The sequence below is a fragment of the Sus scrofa genome, chromosome 14, assembly GCF_000003025.6.
Source record: "Sus scrofa isolate TJ Tabasco breed Duroc chromosome 14, Sscrofa11.1, whole genome shotgun sequence".
Classification (NCBI taxonomy): domain Eukaryota; kingdom Metazoa; phylum Chordata; class Mammalia; order Artiodactyla; family Suidae; genus Sus; species Sus scrofa.
The window spans coordinates 76,276,829-76,299,312 of NC_010456.5; the positions used below are offsets into that span (position 1 = coordinate 76,276,829).

The 22,484-nt window shown below is 36.4% G+C and overlaps 1 protein-coding gene across 15 annotated transcripts in view; it reads right to left on the minus strand.

The window, feature by feature from the left end:
* Positions 1-22,484, minus strand: part of PPP3CB (protein phosphatase 3 catalytic subunit beta) — a 65,849-nt gene that overhangs the window by 37,332 nt on the left and 6,033 nt on the right. For all 15 annotated transcript variants that reach the window (XM_021072583.1, XM_021072575.1, XM_021072580.1 and 12 more), the window contains exons 2-9: positions 12,201-12,401; positions 11,409-11,533; positions 8,627-8,738; positions 4,875-5,020; positions 4,464-4,603; positions 4,284-4,361; positions 4,085-4,179; positions 1,208-1,333 (exon numbers count right to left, since the gene is read on the minus strand). In XM_021072583.1, the coding sequence (XP_020928242.1) occupies positions 1,208-1,333; positions 4,085-4,179; positions 4,284-4,361; positions 4,464-4,603; positions 4,875-5,020; positions 8,627-8,738; positions 11,409-11,533; positions 12,201-12,401 (1,023 nt within the window). The remainder of the gene's footprint in view (positions 1-1,207; positions 1,334-4,084; positions 4,180-4,283; positions 4,362-4,463; positions 4,604-4,874; positions 5,021-8,626; positions 8,739-11,408; positions 11,534-12,200; positions 12,402-22,484) is intronic.

Here is a 22,484-nt window from a genome sequence, read left to right on the forward strand (position 1 = left end):
AAAATCAAATCAGAAATATCCATTTTATTCCTATCTTATCCTTCCTGCTTTTTCCATCCTTCATTCCACTCATTAAAATAGGAGCTGGCCTCTCTTGGAGGCAGGCGAATGAGCAAAATGAATTCTTAAATTCTCTTTAGCCTGATGATGCTATGATTGAACTATTTCTCATATACCAAAGATAGAAGGTTATAAGTGTAATGCATCCCTTGCACCTAAGCCCTTTACTGGCCCCCTTCTCAAATGCTAAAGTGAGTAATTCTATCTCCATATTAACTTAATGTTGACCTACCGAGTAAGTGACAAAGACCAAAAGCAAAAAACCTGTTTAAGATGCACAGTTTAAGTATTAACTCTGAATTTCAGAACCAAAAATTGCCTTGGCAGAGTAGCATGTCTCAAACAGAAAGGAACGTTTTGTAACACAGAAGAGGTGAGAAAAAATAGACAGGGATATAGAACAAAATGTTTTACGATCATATCTGTACTATCATACTCTTATATTCCACATACGGAAACTTAGGCCTCAGAGGTAAATTAGCACTAAATGGAAGAAGAATAATGTGATGAAGTAAGAAGATTTTAAGAACTCTATAGAACTAGAATAAAATACAGAAACAAAATTTCTTAGATAGCATTTATGTTTTTTAAAAAAGCTTATAAGTATATACTATTAGGAATCTCTCTAAATTACCAGAAAAGCATTGCAACTAAAATTGCAAACATATTTTTTATACAGGAAAAGAAATTATTAGGTCAGAACCTGAATTTCTCGTCATTTTTTGAGAATACAAAACTGCCTAAAAAATGATTAGCACTGCCCCAAACGAGGGTTATTAACTTTTCCCATGAATTGCCATGACATCCCCAAAAGGAGTGTTAAAATATGCAAAAGCGAAGCTACCCTCCATTCTTTCATAAAAGATTTAAGCTAAGGAAAAAAAAAGAAAGAAAACCCAACAGCTGAAGACAATGTCAGGCTATTTATAAGTTTTCTCCTAGTCCCCCAGACACCCTCACATGGGGGCTGTAAAACAGCTAACTAAAATATCTTTGAGGCTCTCACATCCACACCCACTAACACAAGTAGAGCTGTACCCACAGTGAAACTAGACTTCAGCAAGTAGTATGTGCCTGCAGTAGTAAACTGGAGTAAATGTAACAGTCATAAAACAATCGCTTATTTTTTAAAGTAAAAAAATCATACCTTTTTCTCCAACAAATGGTAAAGACCAGGTGAAGACATCCATAAAATTGGGCAACCAGTAAGGATGTGGAGAACAGTTAAATTGTCGAATATTCATCACATTATTTTCATACTTTAATACAGCAGCTGCAAGGTAAGTTTGAATGTCAATGTAACAATTTGTCTTTAGCTCCCAAAGTCTAAAACACATAAAATCTGAGAAATATCCTTTTAAGGGGGTGGGGAATCAAGGGGTAAGAGGAATGAGGGCTAGTACGGGAGGTAGGAACTAATTTTTAGTAGTAACACTGTTTTTAACACACATTTATGTAGGGCATAGTCAGATCTTCACTTGTTATTATTAATGACATTTCCAGAGTCTTTCTAGGATGCTTGTTTTACTTTGTAATCCAATGATAAACATGCGCTTTTACTAAATCCAAAATTATGAAAGCTCAATTTTCAGAAGAAACACAGAATGGCAATGAGCAATTTTCTACGTTTAAAAGTTCATACAGGTTGGAATTTAACTTAAGAAATTTAATTTAGCTGTAGACAACTTAAAAAGGACAGCTAAATGGAAATAAAGAAAAAAAACAGAAAAGAAGAAAACCAATTTGGAACATTTTATTTATGAATGTATGAAGGTACTTTCATTTCATGTATTATGAGAAATCAAATGAAACTACTAAAAAGAAATATTTTAGTTCATTTAGAAAAAAATTCATTAAAATATAAAAAGAGAAAATATTATAACTAAATAACCCAAAGTTAAATTACTTATCTCAATTTCAGGTATCTTTCTAATGATAATGATTAGTTGATATAAATAATACTTTAAATTAACCTGACAGATTTCATTCATTGGCTATATTATTTCATGGATCACTGGATTAGACGGGCTAGATTCTAATCTAAGCTACAGCATATACTAGCTGTGTAATGGTAAATTAATCTGTTTCTCTTTTATAAAACCTTACTAATATGTTCACCTTGCTTACCCCAGAAGTTTAACGTCAGAGAATGTATTTCACGTGCAAATACATAAAAGTATAAAATGCTTTGTAGATACTATAATAATTATGTGGTTATTTTTTGTTCTATTTTAATGAAAAGCAATGAAATGTAGATGGTAAATTCTAAGATTTGGGATTCTAGCTAATATAGAGTCACAAGTAGTATGACTCCCATGAAATAAAAGTATTTTAAATTAAGCCTCAAGAATTAAAGACTGATACCAAGTTTTCAGTTTAAAAAGATAGAAAGAATTTAGACAAGTACCTTATAGATGGAATGAAACATTACAAATATATCCCATACCACATAAGCACCCAAATCATTAACACTATGTACAGACTCAGAACTACCAAGAGATATTTGATTTTGACAAAAGAGTCAATGGTTGCAGTTTCTGAGTACTAGGAAAAGTGATCCCTTAACCTCCTGAGTCCAAGTGACAAAAGACAACCAGTAAGACAGTAATTAACTGAGCACCTAACACTAGCTCCTTTAATACTGACAAGGGGAGGTTATAGGTTGAAAGTTAAATGTGGCAAATCAATTCTGAAAATGGAATCCAAACTTAGATATGTTTCTCTTCAAAAATGAAGCCACACTTCATTAGGTATCTGTAGAGCAGTTTCAAAATTTGTAAACCAAAATATAAAGGATATCTTAGCAATGGCATAAACCTTATAGAGGCTGCACTGATACTAGTTTCTAAAGATTAGCAACTAGGGTAATGTCAGTGGTATAGCTGCTCTGGTAATTAACACAGTACTGAGTTCTTGCAGTATATTCTGTATAAAAGTTATTACACAGCTTGCTAATGTCTGATCTCAGGCAAATGTTTAAATCTTTTTCACCATCACCTCCAATCTTACAAAAACTCTTATTCCACTCCTCTTTTGAACTCACACCACGACCCATATTTAGCAGTGACCTCATTATCTCTCTAAAAGTACTTTTAAAAGTCTTTAACCTTCTGTTCTTTCCTCTTGGCACAACCCCTCCAGTCTGACCCTGGAAACTATGGCATAGCCAGCTGAATTCCAGACATGTCAAGACAGAATAGGAGCTGGCTTCTTAATTTCCTCTTCTGAAAATGTGAACTGCATAAACATAACCAACCTCATCTTCAATGTCCTTGGCACACACTTAACTAGATGAAGACCCTTTGGTATTACCTCTCCATAAACTATATTCAAAGTTAAAGGAAACCCAATTATTATAGACAGATCAAATCTGGAAGGAAGGAGAGGGAAGAGAAACCACTAAAACAGAAGGTGAATAAAAAAAGACATAAGAAAATAGGAAGAAAGAGAAGTAAAAAGAAAAGAGAGGAAAGAATATATCCCTGAAAGGAGGTCAGATTGAATTAATCAAAGGCTCAAGCACAAATCTTTATGGGGCAGTGATAAGACTGTGGAGATAAAAATAAGGAATAAGAAAGGGAGAGAACCTAAATCAGTGAATGTAAAACAAGAAACACAATAAATTAAACAGCTATACCATGCAAATATATGAAATGGTCAAAGCAGCAGCAGCAGCTTTATGCAAATAAGAAAACATTCTCTTTATTATAAGAGGAAAGATTTAAGAAAGGGGAGGTTTGAGAAAATCATGTTTACTTTTGCATGACATAATTAACCCAGAACATTCTTTTACAGGGCAGCTTTTGTGAATGACAAGTTATAGAATGATTACATATGATTTAAGTTTCATATTTTGAATTTTTATTTCCTATTCTCTCCCCTCCCTTATATCTTATACTTTTTTTATAATAAGATTTGAATAATTACAGTTTCAAACAATGCCCCTTTTCTAATATATTTTCCAAAAAAGTAAGTCAATTAAAATACTAAGGTGTTTAACAATTTTTTATCAACAACATCTTACCTTTATTATTGTAGACATCTAAGTAATTAGGTGCCGAAAAAATTGTTATTAATGAAGGGAACCCTGTAGTTTGACTTTTTCTGTACATTCTATAGCTGCAAAACAAATAGCTTAATATGCATCGTAAAGCATCAATCATGGTTACTAAGTTTGATTTGTACATAAGGTGTTAATTTGGGTCAGGAAACAGAATTCTTACCCTGCATCTTGAGCTTCATGAGCTCTAATAATCGATAACAAATTATTGTTTTGCAAAAATTCACACACTGCTGGATAGCTGTGGGAGGGAAAAGTAAATTAAGTAAAATAATGAGTTTCTGTATAAAGCATATGCTATTTTAACAACTAAAATGTGATTAAACTTGGATTTTTTCCTTACTTATAAAAATAAGAACATCCTCGAACTGTATTGTGACTAAAATGTTCCTGTGATTTTTCATTTCCAAAATCTTCAGAAGGATCAGACCATAGCAAGTCACACATTGGTCCAAATGCAGGTGGCTCTTTGAATCTATCTAACTGTGAAAGAAAGAAAAGAAATAAAGAACAGAAGTAACTTGTCAAAAAGTGAGAATGGGAATGGACATATGAAGGTGGTACCAACTTCGAATACTGTCTATACTACATTGTTCTGAATGGTTAGAAGATATTTCCTTAAAATATCAGTATATTAATTTTTACCATTACCCTAATCTTGGCAGTAAAGAAAGGAAGAAGAGAAGCTTCTACTCTCTACCCAACAAAGTACTATAAATAGGTATCAACTCCTGGAACTAAAACATATACTCACTCTTCTAATATCATCCAGTGTGTGTATTTCTGGTGAAAGTCCACCATGAACACAAAGAAATTGTTGATTTAAAAGTGCAGCAAGAGGGAGGCTATCAAAAGCTTCCATACAAGCTTCATAGACTCTTTCTGAATATTTAATTTTACCTAGAAAAAGAAAACATAATAATTGAAAATTACATACCTTTATTCTGAAGGTATATATATATATATATATATATATATATATATATATATATATATATTTGTACATATATACACACATATATGTAAATGACTATTAAAACCAAGGCAAGAAAATTAAAGATATGGGAAAAAGGGAGTTCCCTGGTAGCTCAGCAGGTTAAGGATTCAGCACTGTCACTGCTGTAGCTCAAGCCACTGCCATGCTACAAGTTTTTTTGGTTTTTTTTTGGTCTTTTTGCCATTTCTAGAGCCGCTCCTGCGACATATGGTGGTTCCAAGGCTAGGGGTCCAAACAGCTGTAGCTGCTGGCCTACGCCAGAGCCACAGCAATGCGGGATACAAGCCGAGTCTGCAACCTACACCACAGCTAACAGCAATGTCAGATCCTTAACCTACTGAGCAAGGCCAGGGATCAAACCCTCAACCTCATGGTTCTTAGTTGGATTCGTTAACCACTGAGCCATGACGGGAACTCCCATTCTACAGGTTTGAGCTCTGGCCCAGGAACTTCTGTACACCATGGGCATAGCCAAAAAAAGAAGAAGAATGCTAAAAAAAAAAAAAAAAAAAAAAAAAAAAAAAAAAAAAAAAAAAGATATAAGACACAGTCAAGTGGTGGCCAGGGGTTTGAAAGTGGATAAAGGGGAGTCTCCATCATGGCTCAGTGGTAAACAAATCCGACTAGGAACCATAAGGTTGCCCTGGCCTCGCTCAGTGGGTTAAGGATCCGGCATTGCCATGAGCTCTGGTGTAGGGCGCAGATGCAGCTCGGACCTGGCATTGCTATGGCTGTGGCTGTGGTGTAGGCTGGCAGCTACAGCTCTGATTTGAACCCTAGCACACAGAACCTCCATATGCCATGACTGTGGCCCTAGAAAGCAAAAAACAAAAGACAAAAAAAGGAAAGTGGATAAAAGGTTGGGTATAAAAAGGCAGCAAGGGACTTCCCATCATGGCTCAGGGGTAATAAACCTGACTAACATCCACAAAGACCCCGGTTCGATCCCTGATCTTGCTCAGTGGGTTAAAGGATCCAGTATTGCCATGAGCTGTGGTGTAGGTCACAGACATGGCTCAGATACCACAATGTTGCTGTGGCTGTGGCATAAGCCAGCAGCTGAAGCTCTGATTGGACCCCTACCCTGGGAACTTCCATATGCCTTGGGTGCAGCCCTAAAAAGCAAAAAAAAAAAAAAAAAAAAAGGCTGCAAGGAGAAATTTATGAGATGATAAAACTTTTGTAGCATGACTATGGTGGCTGACGGCTCTATGCACTTGTCAAAACTCAGAAGTAAACACCACAAAGAGTAAAACGTACTGCATAAAAAAAATTTTTTTTAAAGGCAAGCATTCTGCTCTGTAAGAATCAATAAAGATAACCAATGTTATTGGTCTTACGAAAAAAAAATTTGCTCTCTCTAAATTTATTTTGAGTAATGCAGCAGATAGTCATAAAATATTACTAAAAATAAATAAGTCAAATCTCTAAAAATAGCTCAACTCTTTACCCTTACAGGCCAAATAAAGACAAATTAGAACTATATTTAAAGGTAAAATAGTTAATATTTAATAGTTAATATTTTATTTTATTCTAAGAGTTAGTGACCACTTTGTTGTTACAAGCAAGACCACTATATCATCACAATAAAACTCACAGTCCATTCAATTAAAAAAAAGAAAAGAGGGAGTTCCCGCCATGGTAGTGGGTTAAGAATCTAACTGCAGCAGCTCAGATCACTGTGGAGATGTGGGTTCAATCCTGGCCCACAGCAGTGTGTTAAAGGATCCAGGTGTTGCTACAGCTTCAGCGTAGTTTGCAGTTATGGCTCAGATTCAACCCCTGGCCCAGGACCTTCCATGTGCCACAGGTGCAGCCAAAATTAAAATTAAAATTAAAAAAATAGAAAAGAAATATATTATTCATATGTTGGACGAGCAGAGAGTTTCCTTTAGTCTATGATGAACATTTAAAATGAGCAGTGAAGCAAGAAGCCAATATAACACAAGAAAGACTCCACGAAATTAAACTGTCATTTATTTTAAGTAGATATCATACATACCCCTTTGCTTATTTATACCTTTAAATCCCTGGCTATTTTATGGTGGGATTTTGGTGGATGGTTTGTTACTTATCAAAGGGAAAAAAAGAACTCAGTTCCTATTTCCATTTTCGTTTTTTGGTTTTTTTTTTTTTTTTGGCCTTGCCCCCAACATGTAGACCCTCCCAGGCCAGGGAGCAAACCTGAGCCACTGCAGTAACAATGCTGGATCCTTAACCACTAGGCCACCAGGGTAATCTTTATTTCTCTTTTTAACACTATTACATTCAAGTATGAGAAAATCTACATCCAGTAACAAAAGATTATAAACTGGTAGACCATGGACAGACCTGTTTTCCAACAGTGTGGTTTAACGAAAATTTTAATTAGATTACTTTAAGGTCTAGCATGCACTTCCCAGGTCTTACCTTTATTTAGGTTACCCACCTGATTCCTGAAGTTATGAGTTTGCCATCTCTGCAATTATCTATCACTACTATTTTTATTCCTTTACTGGAAGCCTCTACCAATATGATCATTATTGAATCAGGCTCTGAGTCAGTAATTCTGAAATTATTTCTAATTTTATTTATTTATTTACTTATTTATTTATTTTCTCTTTTTAGGGCTGCACCTGGGGCCTATGGAAGTTCCCAGGCTAGGGACCGAATCAGAGCTATAGCTGCTTGCCTACACCACAGCAACAGCAATGTGGGATCCAAGCTGTGTCTGTGACCCACACCACAGCTCACGACAACACTGGGTCCTTAACCCACTGAGAGAGGCCAGGGATCGAACCCATATACTCATGGATGCTAGTCAGGTTTGTTACCATTGAGCCATGACAGGAACTCCTATTTCTAATTTTAAATCTTAATTCTAGGATGTCATAATATAGTCATGAATATTAACAAGTATACAGCTTTGAGGTGTGAAAAAAGGTCAAACACTGCTCTATAGCATATGGTTGCTTAAGGCTATTAGATTACCTCTGCTATAACAATTTCAGAGAGAAATGAGATGAACATTGTAGGTTAAGACCTTTAATTCATTAATGGCACGTTTAAAATAATCTGCAATGATTGACAGGATGAATAGTTTGTTAAGAATTTTCATGGGAATGCCTCAATATTGGGGAGAGAAATCTCCAATTTGGCATTCTGGGGCAGAGGGGAAAATCCTTCCTGTTAGAAAAAGTAATTGTAACATTTAAAACTACATAAAATGAAGTTGTGTTAACAACTCCCCTCTCCAACAACAACAACAAAAAAAAACTATACACAGAACCCAAAATTATTTCCTAAGCACATATGTAAAAAAGTCAAACTTAACAGGAAATACTGAAAGAAAAATATCTGAATAAAATTGAACACAAGAGAACCCTACACAATCCACTTCAAAGCTTTATGTGACTGGACACAAAATTTGTTCTTAACATGTTGCACTGCAAAAAATTCCAACTCTTATTACCCACACCACTCCAAAAGAACACTAAGGAAGTGAAAATATTTCTCATGGCAGTACTCACATTCCTGTTTAAAGGTAAAATATTCAGTAAGGTGTCTGCATTCATGGTTGCCTCTCAGAAGAAATAATGTGCTTGGGTATAGAATCTTCAGGACCCATAAATATAAGACACACTACAAAAGAAAATGTTTCCAGTAAATTAATCTTATATTTTTGTTTAACTGAGCTTTTCTTCTAACCCTATAACCCTTACAATCCATATTACTCTTTATCCTTTTCTCTTTGACCGTTACTAAAATATAAGCTCCATGAAATCAGACTTTGTCATTACTTCTGATCCTCTACTCTTAGAAAAGTACCTAGTAAACAGCAGAAGAGCAATAAATATTTGTTGAATGAATGAGTCAAATAATCTAATTCCTTTAGATTTACAGATTATTTGCTGTAAAAATAATTAGCAGATTGGTCTCCTCCTTCCGTACACCAAGAAATAAAGCAATAACAATGTCAAAAATAATCGCAGCTAACATCTACTGAGTACTCATAATACATCAAGCACTAAATAATTAATCCCCCTTCTTTACTCCTCAAAAACCCTATGAAGTATGTAATATAAGTTCTATTTTACAAATGAGGAAACTGAAGCAAAGAGCTTAAGTAACCCCTCTGATAACACAGAACCTATAAGTAATGGAGATAGGATTCTGATCCTCTGATCTTAAGCATTATGCCATGGGAACAGCCATATTTAATACTTACTTTTGTTTACAAATGTTATCTTATCTAATGTAGATGTTTAATATCTACACTGATTCAGAGAAAGTGCAGTCTTATAACACAAAGAATATTGAAACAGTAGAGAAGTTTTTTCTTTAAATAGAGCTAATTTAAGAAATAGAGTCACATTTTTACTTATTTGGTTAAAAAAAAAAAGGAAGAACTGTTTCATACGGAAATAAGCTTAGTTTATATAATCATATGTAAAAAGAAAAAACAAACTTTATTTTACTTATTTATGTTTTGGCCGAACCCGTGGCATGTGGAAGTTCCTGGGCCAGGGATCAAACTCACGCCATAGCAGCAACCTGAGCCACTACAGTGACAATTGCCAGATCCTTAACCTACTGTGCCACAAAGGAACTCCAAAAACTTTTTTAAACAAGTTAACTGAAATGTGTAACTATTCACACCTTCATTTTATTCACAAGAAAAAAATTAAATCAGGGAAATGCTTACTAAACACCTGTCCTTTTTGCTTATTTTGATTCTTTATTATTTTCCTTTTATAACAACACAGTATATTAAAAGAGTCAACTACAAACCGCTCTAATACAAAGACATACATATCAACATGTTCAATTACCACCTAAGCTTCCTAAATTTTTTAAATTTTATTTTATTTTATTTTTTTGCCAAAACCCCCAAACTTTTTGTTAAGAAGGGCCATTTTCAGGTTTTCTAGAAGGCTTGAGAAAAAACTGAGGGGGCTGATGACAAAACTGAACAGAAGAAAGAACGAAGGATAATAAAATTCCCAAGGGAATTTAGGTGGACAGAGCCCTGAGCTCCCTTCCCTACTAAGGACCTAGCATACCTCAGAAAGGAAGTTAAAAGTACTGGAGAAGAAGATTTAAACAACATTATTCAGCATGGAAATTAGCCAGGTAAGGCTTCAATATCTTGTGAGGAAAGTGGTTAAGAGCACAAGATTAGAGTCAGACTGCCTAGCTCTACCACATACTAAAAGTATGACCTTGGGCAAGTTATTTAACCTCTCAAAGCCTCAGGCTCCTCTATAAAATGAGTAAAATAACAGTACTTACCTCGTAACATTGTTGTGAAGATTAATCAATGTGTGTTAAGTGCTTAGAATATGCTCAAAATACATCATTGCTAACATATCTATTTGTAGAGTTTTACCCAACAATTTCACCCCTAGGAATCTGTCTTTCAGAAAGAGTTAGGCAAGTATATAAAGAAGTATAAATAACACAGCTCAATGAAGCATCATTCGTAATGGCAAAAAACTGGGAACATCTTAAATGTATGACAATAAGGGATTGATTTAATTAAGTGTGACTTGTTTAGTTAATGCAGTTATTTAAAATTATGCTGTAAATTTACCATTATTGACCAGTAATGACATCAGAGCATAGAGATTTATGAAAAAAGCAAGTTGCAGAGCATTATAATATGATCCCATTTCATTTAAAAAGAGGAGAGAGAAAGATACATACATTAGAAAATAGAAACTGCTCGATAATTATATCTTACTTTAATTTATATCATTACAAAAGCAAAAGGAGCAAAAAGAACCACCTACTTTTAAGTGATAATAAATAGGTCCTTTTAATGCCTCTCAAGTTTTTTAAAACAAATGAATAATTTCAGAATACATAGAGATTATGATATACTTGGGTCTTAATAACTTCAGAAGGAGGGATAGAAGCAATAAAAAGCATTATGTTTTATTTCATCAGAAAAAATACAATTAAGCTTTTTTACATGGGTGAATGCCTTTAGGGGCAAGAAAGAGAAATTGGCACTAGCTCCTTAAGGACACTAGGTAACAGGGCAACAAAGACCTTCTCAGTTTGCTTATAATTTCTTCCAATGGGAAAAACAGCAATTAACATTACATTAAGAGTAATACAAAGAAAATTAAAAGAATAGTTTAAAAGACAGAAGAGGAACAATAGCTTTACCTAAAAACTTCAGACTATAAAGAGGTATTAAAAAGAACCCAATACAGCTAATTTAAGGAAGTTATTTTATTAAGAATTAATGTAAATCATCTATGATAACACTTAAAAGCAAATCAAATGACAGTATATGATTATTACCTCTATACTAAAATAACCTCTGTCCACATAATCACCAAGAAAAAGGTATCGTGTATTAGCAGGTGATCCTCCTACTTCAAAAAGTTTCATCAGATCAAAAAATTGGCCATGGATGTCACCACACACTGAAACAAGAAGATTATCAGATATGAAAAAAACTCTGAAATAACAAATTTTACTTAAATTCTAACTTCTTTTACATAAGAGATCGTATAAAAGCCTATCCAGAAAGGTCTAAGAAGGAAGTAATCTATGAAGAGTCATAATAGGGATGATGTATACCCAAGTGTCCACGGGCTCCAGATCTAGAACAAAATATAACAAAAGTAATGAAATTTGTAGTCAGTGACCAAATTTTCATCTAAATTTATAAAGCTCCTCTTTTGGAAGCCAAGCATGAGCGTCTTAGGATGACAAAATTATAATGGTGGCAGTAAAATCTCCATTCTAACTCAATATTTTCTGTTGACTTCTAAATGATCATTTTTGATATCTGTTATGGCATTGAGGTATTTGCCCCTAATGACTGAAAGCAAAGTTACTAAGTATTTCCTTGAATCAAATTCAATTATGGCCAACACAACTGATGAAACCTTCACAAAAGCATATTAAGCTGACTTCTGCATTGTTTAGGATTATTCAAGATCATGTTTATTCATTGAAAACAGGCAAAAACTTTTAAAAGTTACAGAAACAATTTGCAAATTCGAGATAATGTCCATGTAATACTAATTTAGTATACAATATGAATGAAGAGGAAACAGCTTTATATTTATATACACATAAGTGTACCTGTAATTGGAGCCTCTACTTCTATCATGGTTTTCTCTCTCCGAAGAATGGCAGCACCCTCATTGATAATTCTAAGTGCAATTTCTTCATCCACCCGACCTTCTTTTACTAAGTGGTTCTTCAGAACATCAACCCTGGGTATCCCATCCATGTCAAATACTTCTTCAGATGTCAAACGATGTGTTGGGGGGAAAGGGACAGCTGCAATTTTTTAATTAATAAAAAAAATCACTATTAATATGTTAACATAAAAACTAATCAATGGCTTGAGGTAAATAAGAGTAAAAACTGAAAAGCTCAAGTTTTTTATTCTTTTTATTTATTTATTTATTTTGTCTTTTTGCCATTTCTTGGGCCACTCCTGTGGCATTGGAGGTTCCTGGGCTAGGGGTCCAATCGGAGCTGCAGCCACCAGCCTACGCCAGAGCCACAGCAACGTGGGATCTAAGGCGCATCTACAACCTACACCCCAGCTCACGGCAACGCCAGATTCTTACCCCACTGAGCAAGGCCAGGGATCAAACCTGCAACCTCATGGTTCCTAGTCGGATTCGTTAACCACTGAGCCATGACGAGAATGCCTTGATTCTTTTTTTTTTTTTTTAAATGATTTTTATTTTTTCCATCATAGCTGGTTTACAATGTTCTGTCAATTTTCTACTGTACAGCAAGGTGATCCAGTCACACATACATATATACAGTCTTTTTCATACATTATCATGTTCCATTATAAGTGACTAGATATAGTTCCCAGTGCTATACAGCAGGATCTCATTGCTTATCCATTTCCAAAGGCAACAGTTTGCATCTATTAACCCCAATTGGTTCTTCATTTAGTGGATAGAGGTATTAAAGTTTTAAACTTTAAGAAGAGTAATCAAATTATATTTCTTTTAATAATCTACATATAATATAGATTATATATTAATCTACTAAGCTGTTTGATTACAGCACTTTTTGAATACACATAAAGAATTGTTAGAAAAATGAATTTTCTCACAAAATTAAAAGTTCTCTCAGCACAACCAAGGCAAAATTTTTTCTTTAAGCCAAAACATTTTTTGGCAGAACTCTCAAAACATATTACACACTCTTCTTCTTAAATGAGGTACAGTAAATATAACTTAATACCTACCATATGAGCCTGAATAGAAAGAAATCCCCAATACAGAGTGATCCTCCAGCTTTCTAATAAAAATATATAAAACAATGCCTATGGCCAACTTAAATAGAAATTTCTAGGGATATAGATAAAACAGCCAAATGCTTACTTATGGAATTTAAATTAATTCTGATGCACATATAGATTTAAAATAACACTAGTAAATGATGTCAGTTTTGAAATACCACTTTTTTCCTAAGTTCATGTTTCACAAGACATTTTCATTCAAAACCTTTACACACATTTTTGTCCTGAGTGTATTCTCTATCACTGGATTCCCTTTTTGAGTCATCTTACACATTTTTCAAAAGTAAATCATCCTCATTTCCATTTAAGCTGTTTAAGATACAGCACTTTTTGGATAGACATAAAATGCTATCATTGCAAATTTATCACAAGCCACAGTTTCCATTTGTCTAACTTCTGAAATAGTTGGCCTTTTTACTACTGTAACATACATTTATGATTTCCACAAGTAATCCCACCAACCATATTGTTTAAAACTGGTATTTGGCAAATGGAATGGAAAACAGGAAGGTCCATTTTCAATATATCTACCACAATTCTGATGTCACATGGCCAGGAAAAACTACTATATAGCTGTTAAAATTTTTTATTCCTTTTTTATGGAATCCAACAAATTACCTCTTCATGCATCCAAAATCAGCTTGGACTGAAGCAGTTTTAAGCCGTTTACCAAACAGAACTCTCGTTTTTCAAAATAAAGAGAGAAATTTATACTAAGAATCTAGTCTACATATAGACTCAAATGTAAGGCAGCTCTCTCTTTTCTGGAAAAAAAAAAAAAAAAAAAAAAAAAATTATGGCCGCACCTGCGGCATATAGAAGTTCCCAGGTCAGGAAATGAATCCAAGCCTCAACTACGACCTTCGCTGCAGCTGCAGAAATGCCGGATCTTTAACCCACTGTACTGGGCCGGGAATCCAACCTGCACCTCCGCAGCAACCCAAGCCAATGCAGTTGGATTCTTAACCCAACATGCCACATCAGGAACTCTCTGAAATAACATGTTTAAAGAAAAAAATCACTTTATATTTGGGCATATAGTACACAGTATTTTCTTGATGTTTCAAGGCCATCACTGTGATTATCAATTATTATAACCAAATACTGGAAAAGTATGGGACCAAAAGCTTCTTCACAGTTCAACTTAAAAACTAAAAACTGGGGGCTGGGGTAGAATTCTATCAATTACCTAAGAAAGAATAATTAAAAAAAAAAAAAACATGTTCTCATAGTAGGAAAAACATTAGGAAGAACTCAATCCTTTAGTAGTGAGATAAGAACTGAAGCAGAGGGATATCAACCATTTGTAAAAGACTTTGAAATCATCAAGCCCTCTTGCTTTCATCTTTGATACTTTAGTAAAACAAAACTTGAACTTGTTTCTCCCCCATCAGAACATATATATTCCTATTAGTTTTTCCTGCATCTAGAAAGACACTAAAATAATTTTGTTCCTCCAAATACAGTATGTCTAGATTCCAATAAAATAAAAACCTCTGTTAATAGTTTTCTCCAACCAAAGATTAAACAAACCATTACACTATATACTATAACCAAATTTGCCCCATCAGTAAACAAACTGTTTTAAAACTGCAGAATTTAATAATTGATTACTAAATAAAAATTACTGATGGGACTTTGTAAATATAAAAAGTTTAAATATTTTTTAAATACAAATTTCTGAGATCAAAATGGGATCTATATTTTTCTCATCAGGCCAAGAGGATTTTTCGTCTACTAAAGAATAGAGATACTGTTTAAGACAATGCGTTCTAGATTATTCATACTTCCTAATAATCAACAACATAATTCTAAATGGCTGAGTTTTGTTCAAAATAACAACTTCCTAAAAACCCATCTGGGAGACCTCCTCTTCCTCCCCCAGCTCAGCCAGTCACCTGCAGTACTGCATGTTTTCATGCACATTGTGAATGCCCACCACAAGCCACAGTGAGATATTGCCCTTTCCCCCTTTAACCAAGAGCCAAAATGTCCTTATTCACCTGGGAAAAAGGCATAAACTGCCTTCAGATTTATCCTTTCTACTTCTTTTTCAACTGAAGGCATTCTTATAAATTTCAGGACCAGCTGGGACACCTTATAAGGAATGGGTACAGGTTGAGGGGTGAAGAAATGCCACCAGAGGAGTTTCCCTCGTGGCGCAGTGGAAACCAATCCACCAATCCGACTAGGAACCATGAGGTTGCAGGTTCGATTTCTGACCTCGCTCAGTTGGTTAAGGATCTGGCATTGCCATGAGCTGTGCTGCAGGTCGCAGACGCAGCTTGGATCCCGCATTGCTGCAGCTGGGGTGTGGGCTGGCAGCTGTAGCTCCAATTGGACCCCTAGCCTGGGAACCTCCATATGCTGCGGGTACAGCCCTAAAAAGCAAAAAAAAAAAATAATAATATTCTCAGGAGTTCCCAGTAACGACCCCGACTAGTATCCATGAGGACATAGGTTCGATCCCTGGCTTTGATCAATGGGTTAAGAATCCAGCGTTGCCATAAGCAGCAGTGTAGGTCACAGAGGAGCTTCGGATCCTGTATTGCTGTGGCTGTGGAGTAACTGCAGCTCTGATTAGACCCCTAGCCTCAGAACTTCCCCATGCTGCAAGTGAAGCCATAAAAGGAAAAAAAAAAAAAAATTTGTATTTTCAACTACTGTTTGCAACTCCTAAGACACTTTAAAGCATTTCCATCTATCTTCAGGTTTTAAAAGGTTTTTAGGGAGTTCCTGTAGTGGCTCAGTGGTTAACAAGCCTGACTAGCATCCAAAAGGACGCAGGTTCAATCCCCGGCTTCGTCCAGCGGGTTAAGGATCTAGCCTTGCCGTAAGCTGTGGTGTAGGTCACAGATGTTGCTTGGATCCTCTGTTGCTGTGGCTGTGGTGTGTAGGCCGGCAGCTACAGCTCTGATTTGACCCCTAGTCTGGGAACCTCATGTGCTGCAGGTGCAGCCCTAAGAAGACAAAAATAAATAAATAAATAAATAAATAAATAAAAAGTTTTTTAAATTTCTAATTCCTCTTCAGCCAGCTATTTGTTTTCTAGAGTTTTTGTCCTATGTATTTTTTTCTCCTTATTTTCAGACTATTTTTACTACTCTTCTATATTTGAGATAGGGAAAATCCAGAACATAAGTACATGTAAATATAATGTGAATGGTCAGTAACCTGAATGGCTAAAATAGAAATTAGCTGAAACAACCTAAAGAGCAACAACATCACCTTAGTCACCAAGTTTCCAACTAGAAAGCTTGACTTGGTAATATTCATTTTAACCAAACTGTTCTGTTGAAAATTTTCCTTTAACACAAATTTTGGCACAAAGGTCATATAATACTCACAAGGTATTTTCATTCAGATTTAATATACGGTGGCTAAAAAGCATGGCCTAAAAAATTTTAATTTACGAAGGTAGAAAAATAAACCAGGGACACAGACTTACCAGGGATGGGAAGGGAAAGAGATCTTACTTTTTCTACTACTGGGTAAGAAATCCTGGGAATTAACTAATCCTATTCCCCAACTCAAAGCAAACTATTAGCAGCACGAGAACTTCAACACCAACTGGGGTACAGCCTGTACCACCTGAAAACTCTACTCCAAAGTATCACTCAGATGTCTGTAATTCTCACCATTACCATTATTGGCAACTTTTTGAAATAAAATTCCTCCATTTATACTCTTTTTTTTTTCTCTGTATTTCCTTTACTCACACCATGCAACCCTCAGGCTGTCCTCTTCCCTGCTAACACTTTTCATTGAGGCCTCCAGAATTCCCATTATGAAATTAAAAAAAGAATGAATTCCAGCCTTCCCCACCATGAGTCGCTCTGTGTGTGTGAGTGTGTGTACACAAACACCTACTTTATAGCTCTTCACAGAATGCTGTCTTCATTTCTCTTGCTTAATTAAATCTTATTTCCCCTGAAAGACAACACTTTTTTTTTTTTTTTTTTTTTTTTTTGCTTTTCAGGGCTGCACCAAGGCATATGGAGGTTCCCAGGCTAGGGGTCGAATCAGAGCTACAGCTGCCAGCAGAAACTCAGGATCTGAGCCAGGTTTTCGACCTACACCACAGCTCACAGCAACACCGGATCCTTAACCCACTAAGTGAGGCCAGGAATTGAATCCACATCCTCATGGATGCTAGTCGGATTCATTTCCCCTGTGCCACAATGGGAACTCCCAAGACAACACCCCTGAAACACTTTTTTTTCCAAAGTGGACACTGCTCATTTTTCCACACTCCACTACTCCTAGAAGGCTACAGTCTTCTTTTAGTTCCCATTACCCTTTCAACATCATCACTCCACTGAAGAAGAAAATGCTTCCTCCATTGAGGTTCATGCCTCCGGCTAGTTTATCCTTGTCCCTGCCACCTACTAAACTTCTGGTCATCGTTCACATGAAATTCAGGTTCCTGGTTCTTAAGTCCTCTCTATTCCAAGTACCAGCATTATCAATGTCCATATGGATGACCTACATAAAACTCAAAAACTAAGAGATTTGAGTTCCACTCTACTTCAACTCCTCCGACCTTGACCATAATTTCTGCTCCACCTCTGAAATCCTGAACTCCAATCTCTTACTCCATAATAAAAACCTCTAATCCTTCAGATTTACTCCCTTTTCTCCATCTGTTCTCCAGCTATAACAAGAACCTAGACAGCCTCTCCTAATCAACCCCCTTCTGGATATCTTTGCTTCCTACAATTCTGAAGCTATTCCATCATCACTTTTTTTTTTTTTTTTTTTTTTTGTCTTTTTGCTATTTCTTAGGCCGCTCACGCAGCATATGGAGATTCCCAGGCTAGGGGTCTAATCAGAGCTGTAGCCACCAGCCTACACCAGAGCCACAGCAATGTGGGATCCGAGCTGCGTCTGCAACCTACATACACCACAGCTCACGGCAACGCCGGATCGTTAGCCCACTGAGCAAGGGTAGGGACTGAACCCGAAACCTCATGGTTCCTAGTCGGATTCATTAACCACTGCGCCACGACGGGAACTCCCCATCATCACTTTTAAAACAACAGCCTGAACTGTTTTGTCCTTTTGTCCTTCTACTTTCAAAACTCCGTTCTTGGATGAGTTCATTTCTCACCCAAGAATGATGGGTGGAATCATCCAATAATGATGGATTTTATGCTAAGTTGGATGCTAAATATAAAATCAACAAAATGACTCAGTGCTACTACAAATTCATGGTCTCCAACTAAGCTGGTCATTGGCTCTTGCCAGCAATCCTATTAAACATTCTAGTCTGTGCCTCTCCCATTCTCCTCAGTGGAAATATCAAATGGTCACCTCTTCAATGAATCCTACACTTAATTTATCTCTTACTTGGTTTTAACTTTGCATTCAATTTCAGAGAAAATCGAGGCCTTCAGACCAAATTTCACTTCTCTGCTTCCCTCCATCCCCATCTATGCCAGTATCCATCTTCACATTTCCTGTCTCAAGGAAGAGGTATTCCTTCCATCCAATACTAAGCATTCTACTGTGCTCTGAATTCTACTCCCCCAACTGCTTTAATCACCCTTCCCACCCCACCCATGCCCCTATTCTGTTTCTTCTGCCTCTTTCCATTGGGTCTTTCCTTTGAGCAGATAAACATATAGTTGGCTCTCCAAAACCACAAGTTCACAAATGTGTGGATTCAACCAACCACAAATAGAAAATATTAAAAAAAAAAGAAAAAAATTCCAGGTGTTTCCACGGTGGCTCAGTGGTAAGGAACCTGACTAGTATCCATGAGGATGCAAGTTCATTCCCTGGCCTCCCTCTGTGGGTTAAGGATCCAGCTTTGCCTGCCGTGAGCTGTGGTATAGGTCGCAGACACTGCTTGGATACTGCATTGCTGTGGCTGTGCTGTAGGCCAGTAGCTGCAGCTCCAATTCGACCCCTTGCCTGGGAACCTCCATGTGCCGAGGGTATGGCCCTAAAAAGACCAAAAAAAAGAAAGAAAAGAAAATCCACAAAGTTTCAAAAAGCAAAGCTGAATTTACCTCTGTAACTATGTATGTAACATTTACAATGCATTGGGTATTATAAGTAATTTAGAGATCGTTTAAGGTATATGTGAGGCTGCAGGTGCAGCCAAAAAAAAAAAAAAAAAAAAAAGTATGTGGGTAGGTTACATACAAATACGAAAACATTTTACATAAAGGGACTTAAGCCTCTACGGATTCTGGAATGGGAAAGGGTATCCTGGAAACAAACCCCCACAGATACCAAAGGGAGACCTACTTAAATCTGTATGAGCTTAAAAAATAACGCAAAGAAGTAACTCTTCTTCAATCCTCATCCCTGTTTTTGCTATATATGTCCCTATATGTCCCTTATTTTACAATTAAGCTTATTGAAAGAGTACTCGACAATGGATATGTTCATTTTATCACTTTTTTGTCTACTTTCCTCAATCCACATTTATTTGGCTTCTGCTCTATTCCTTCACTTTGTAATTCTCTCCTCTTTTGGATTCTCGAAATCACTTGGTTTACTCCTAATTCTCTTGTCACACTAGATCAGCCTATTTCATGAATTTCTAGTCCTTTTCCTGATCCTAGGACAGTGTGGCCTAGGATTCTGTCCTTGGCTCTCATATCACACTTCTCTCATCCATAATATGGCTTCCACTAAAATCTATATTTTGTGGATTCCCAGACTACTCAGTCCAGACTTTGCCTGTAAACTCCAGATCTTTTTAAACTATCAAATATCTCCACTTGGATGTTCTATAGATATCTTAAACTTAGTATGTCCAGGAGTTCCTGTCATAGCTCAGTGGTTAACGAATCCGACTAGGAACCATGAGGTTGCAGGTTCAATCCCTGGCCTTGCTCAGTGGGTTAAGGATCTGGCGTTGCCATGAGCTGTGGTATAGGCTGCAGATGTGGCTCGGATCCCACATTGCTGTGGCTATGGTGTAGGCAGGCAGCTATGGTTCTGTTTCGACCCCTAGCCTGGGAACCTCCTTATGCCGTGGGTGTGGCCCTAGAAAAGAAAAAAAAAAAAAAAAAAAAACACACACTTAGTATGTCCAAAAGTTAATGTATGATCTTTCCCTCTAAACCATCACCAATATAGTTACTCATCTAGATATTATCCTAGAAGTATCTTTATTCCTCACCCTAAAGTGGCTAATAGGTCCTAAACAATTCTCTAATCTGTTGTTGTCCCTTAAGTCCTGAATCTCTGTATGAGGACTTTTTTTTCCTAAAATTACTACAATCTTTTCAATTTTGCCCATGTTCCACAATAACTCAGAACACTCTTTAAAATTTAAATCTCATCATTCTTGTTTCAAGACTGCCTTCATCATATAAAATCCAGATTCTGTATCACATATGAAATCCCTTGTAATCTGACCTCTGCCTATATTCCCAACCCTCCTCTTTTGCCATTCACATTTCAGACAATTACACTCCAGATACTTTATTTTCATTTTTAAAACTACATCACTTTTTTGTAAATCAACTATATTTCAGTAAAACTTAAAAAAGTCAAAATAAGGAGTTCCCATTATGGCTCAGTGCTAACAAATCCGACTAGCATCCATGAGGACTCGGGTTTGATCCCTGGCCCCACTCAGTGGGTAAGGATCCGGCATTGCCATGAGCTGTGGTGTAGGTCACAGACGAGGCTCAGACCTCATGTTGCTGTGACTGTGGTGTAGGCCGGGAGCTGCAGCTTCAATTTGATCCCTAGCCTGGGAACTTCCATACACATGGGTAAGGCCCTAAAAGACAAAAAATTAATTAATTAAAATAAAATAACTTTGCTTTTAAAGTCTCTGTATTTTGCATACCCTATTGTTTGGGGGTACACTATTCTCACTTTTGCCTAACTCCTCCTTGTCCTTAAACCTCATTTCAATGTTCCAATTCTGGAAAACTTTTCCTTTCCCAGGTTAGGTTAATGGTGCCTTCTCTTTTGCAGTCTCATAGCAAAGCATATGATGCATACCTACATCATGGCACTTACCAAATGAGCTGTAAATACCTGTCTCCCTCAGAAGCTTATGAGCTCCTTGAAGGGAGGGGACTTTCAACTCCACATAGTGAGTAGAACACAGGTACTAATGACTGTTTACTGAATTAATGATATATTATTTTCTTTTTCTTGTCTTTTCTAGGGCCGCTCCTGCCACACATGGAGGTTCCCAGGCTAGGGGTCTAATCAGAGCTGTAGCCACCGGCCCAGGCCACAGCCACAGCAACGTGGGATCCGAGCTGCGTCTGCAACCTACACCACAGCTCACCGCAACGCTGGATCCTTCACCCACTGAGCAAGGCCAGAGATCAAACCCGAAATCTCAGGGTTCCTAGTCAGATTCATTAACCGCTGTGCCACAACGGGAACTCCAGTGATATATTATTTTCTAAACTGCTTGTTTATCTTTACACTAATTTATATAGCAGTAAGAATACATTTATAGGGCTTTATTTATAGTTTACAAATTGCTTTCACATACATAATTCTGATTCTCAGAGACATCCTATGAGTTTGGTAGGAAAAGTTTTATCTGAATTTCACTAATGGGATAACAGGTTCAGATAAGTTAATGGCTTTCTCAAGGTGTTTCAAATAGTAAGGGGTAGAGTCATGATTGAAATTGAGGTCTTCAGAATGCTCCTGCAGTACCATCTGTCTACCAACAATGACAATGCTATTCTGACTGGAGCCATCAAGTCTCCTCATCATGAAAAATGGTATAACCCATTCAGTTGCCAGGGGTAAAGGATGCATTGGCCACATGCTCTAAGGAAAGATTCAATAAATCCTACAGCACTGTCTTCAAAATTTCCAGGTATCTCTTGGATTCCTTTTCATTTATGGTTGTTCTTTGAATACAATACCTTTCCCTTAAATTGATTCTCCTCCCTGGCTTATTTTTGTTATGGTATCATCATTTTCTGTTACTCGGACTTAATATTTTGGTGTCACTTTTCTCTTTCCAGACTCCAAGACCTCCTATAAATTCTCCAAATTCTTTTTTTTTTTAACATCTCCACTGCTGCAATACTAGTGCAAGAATTCAAGTTCTTGTCACTCTGTATACTAGAAAAATCTAACTAAGCTCTACT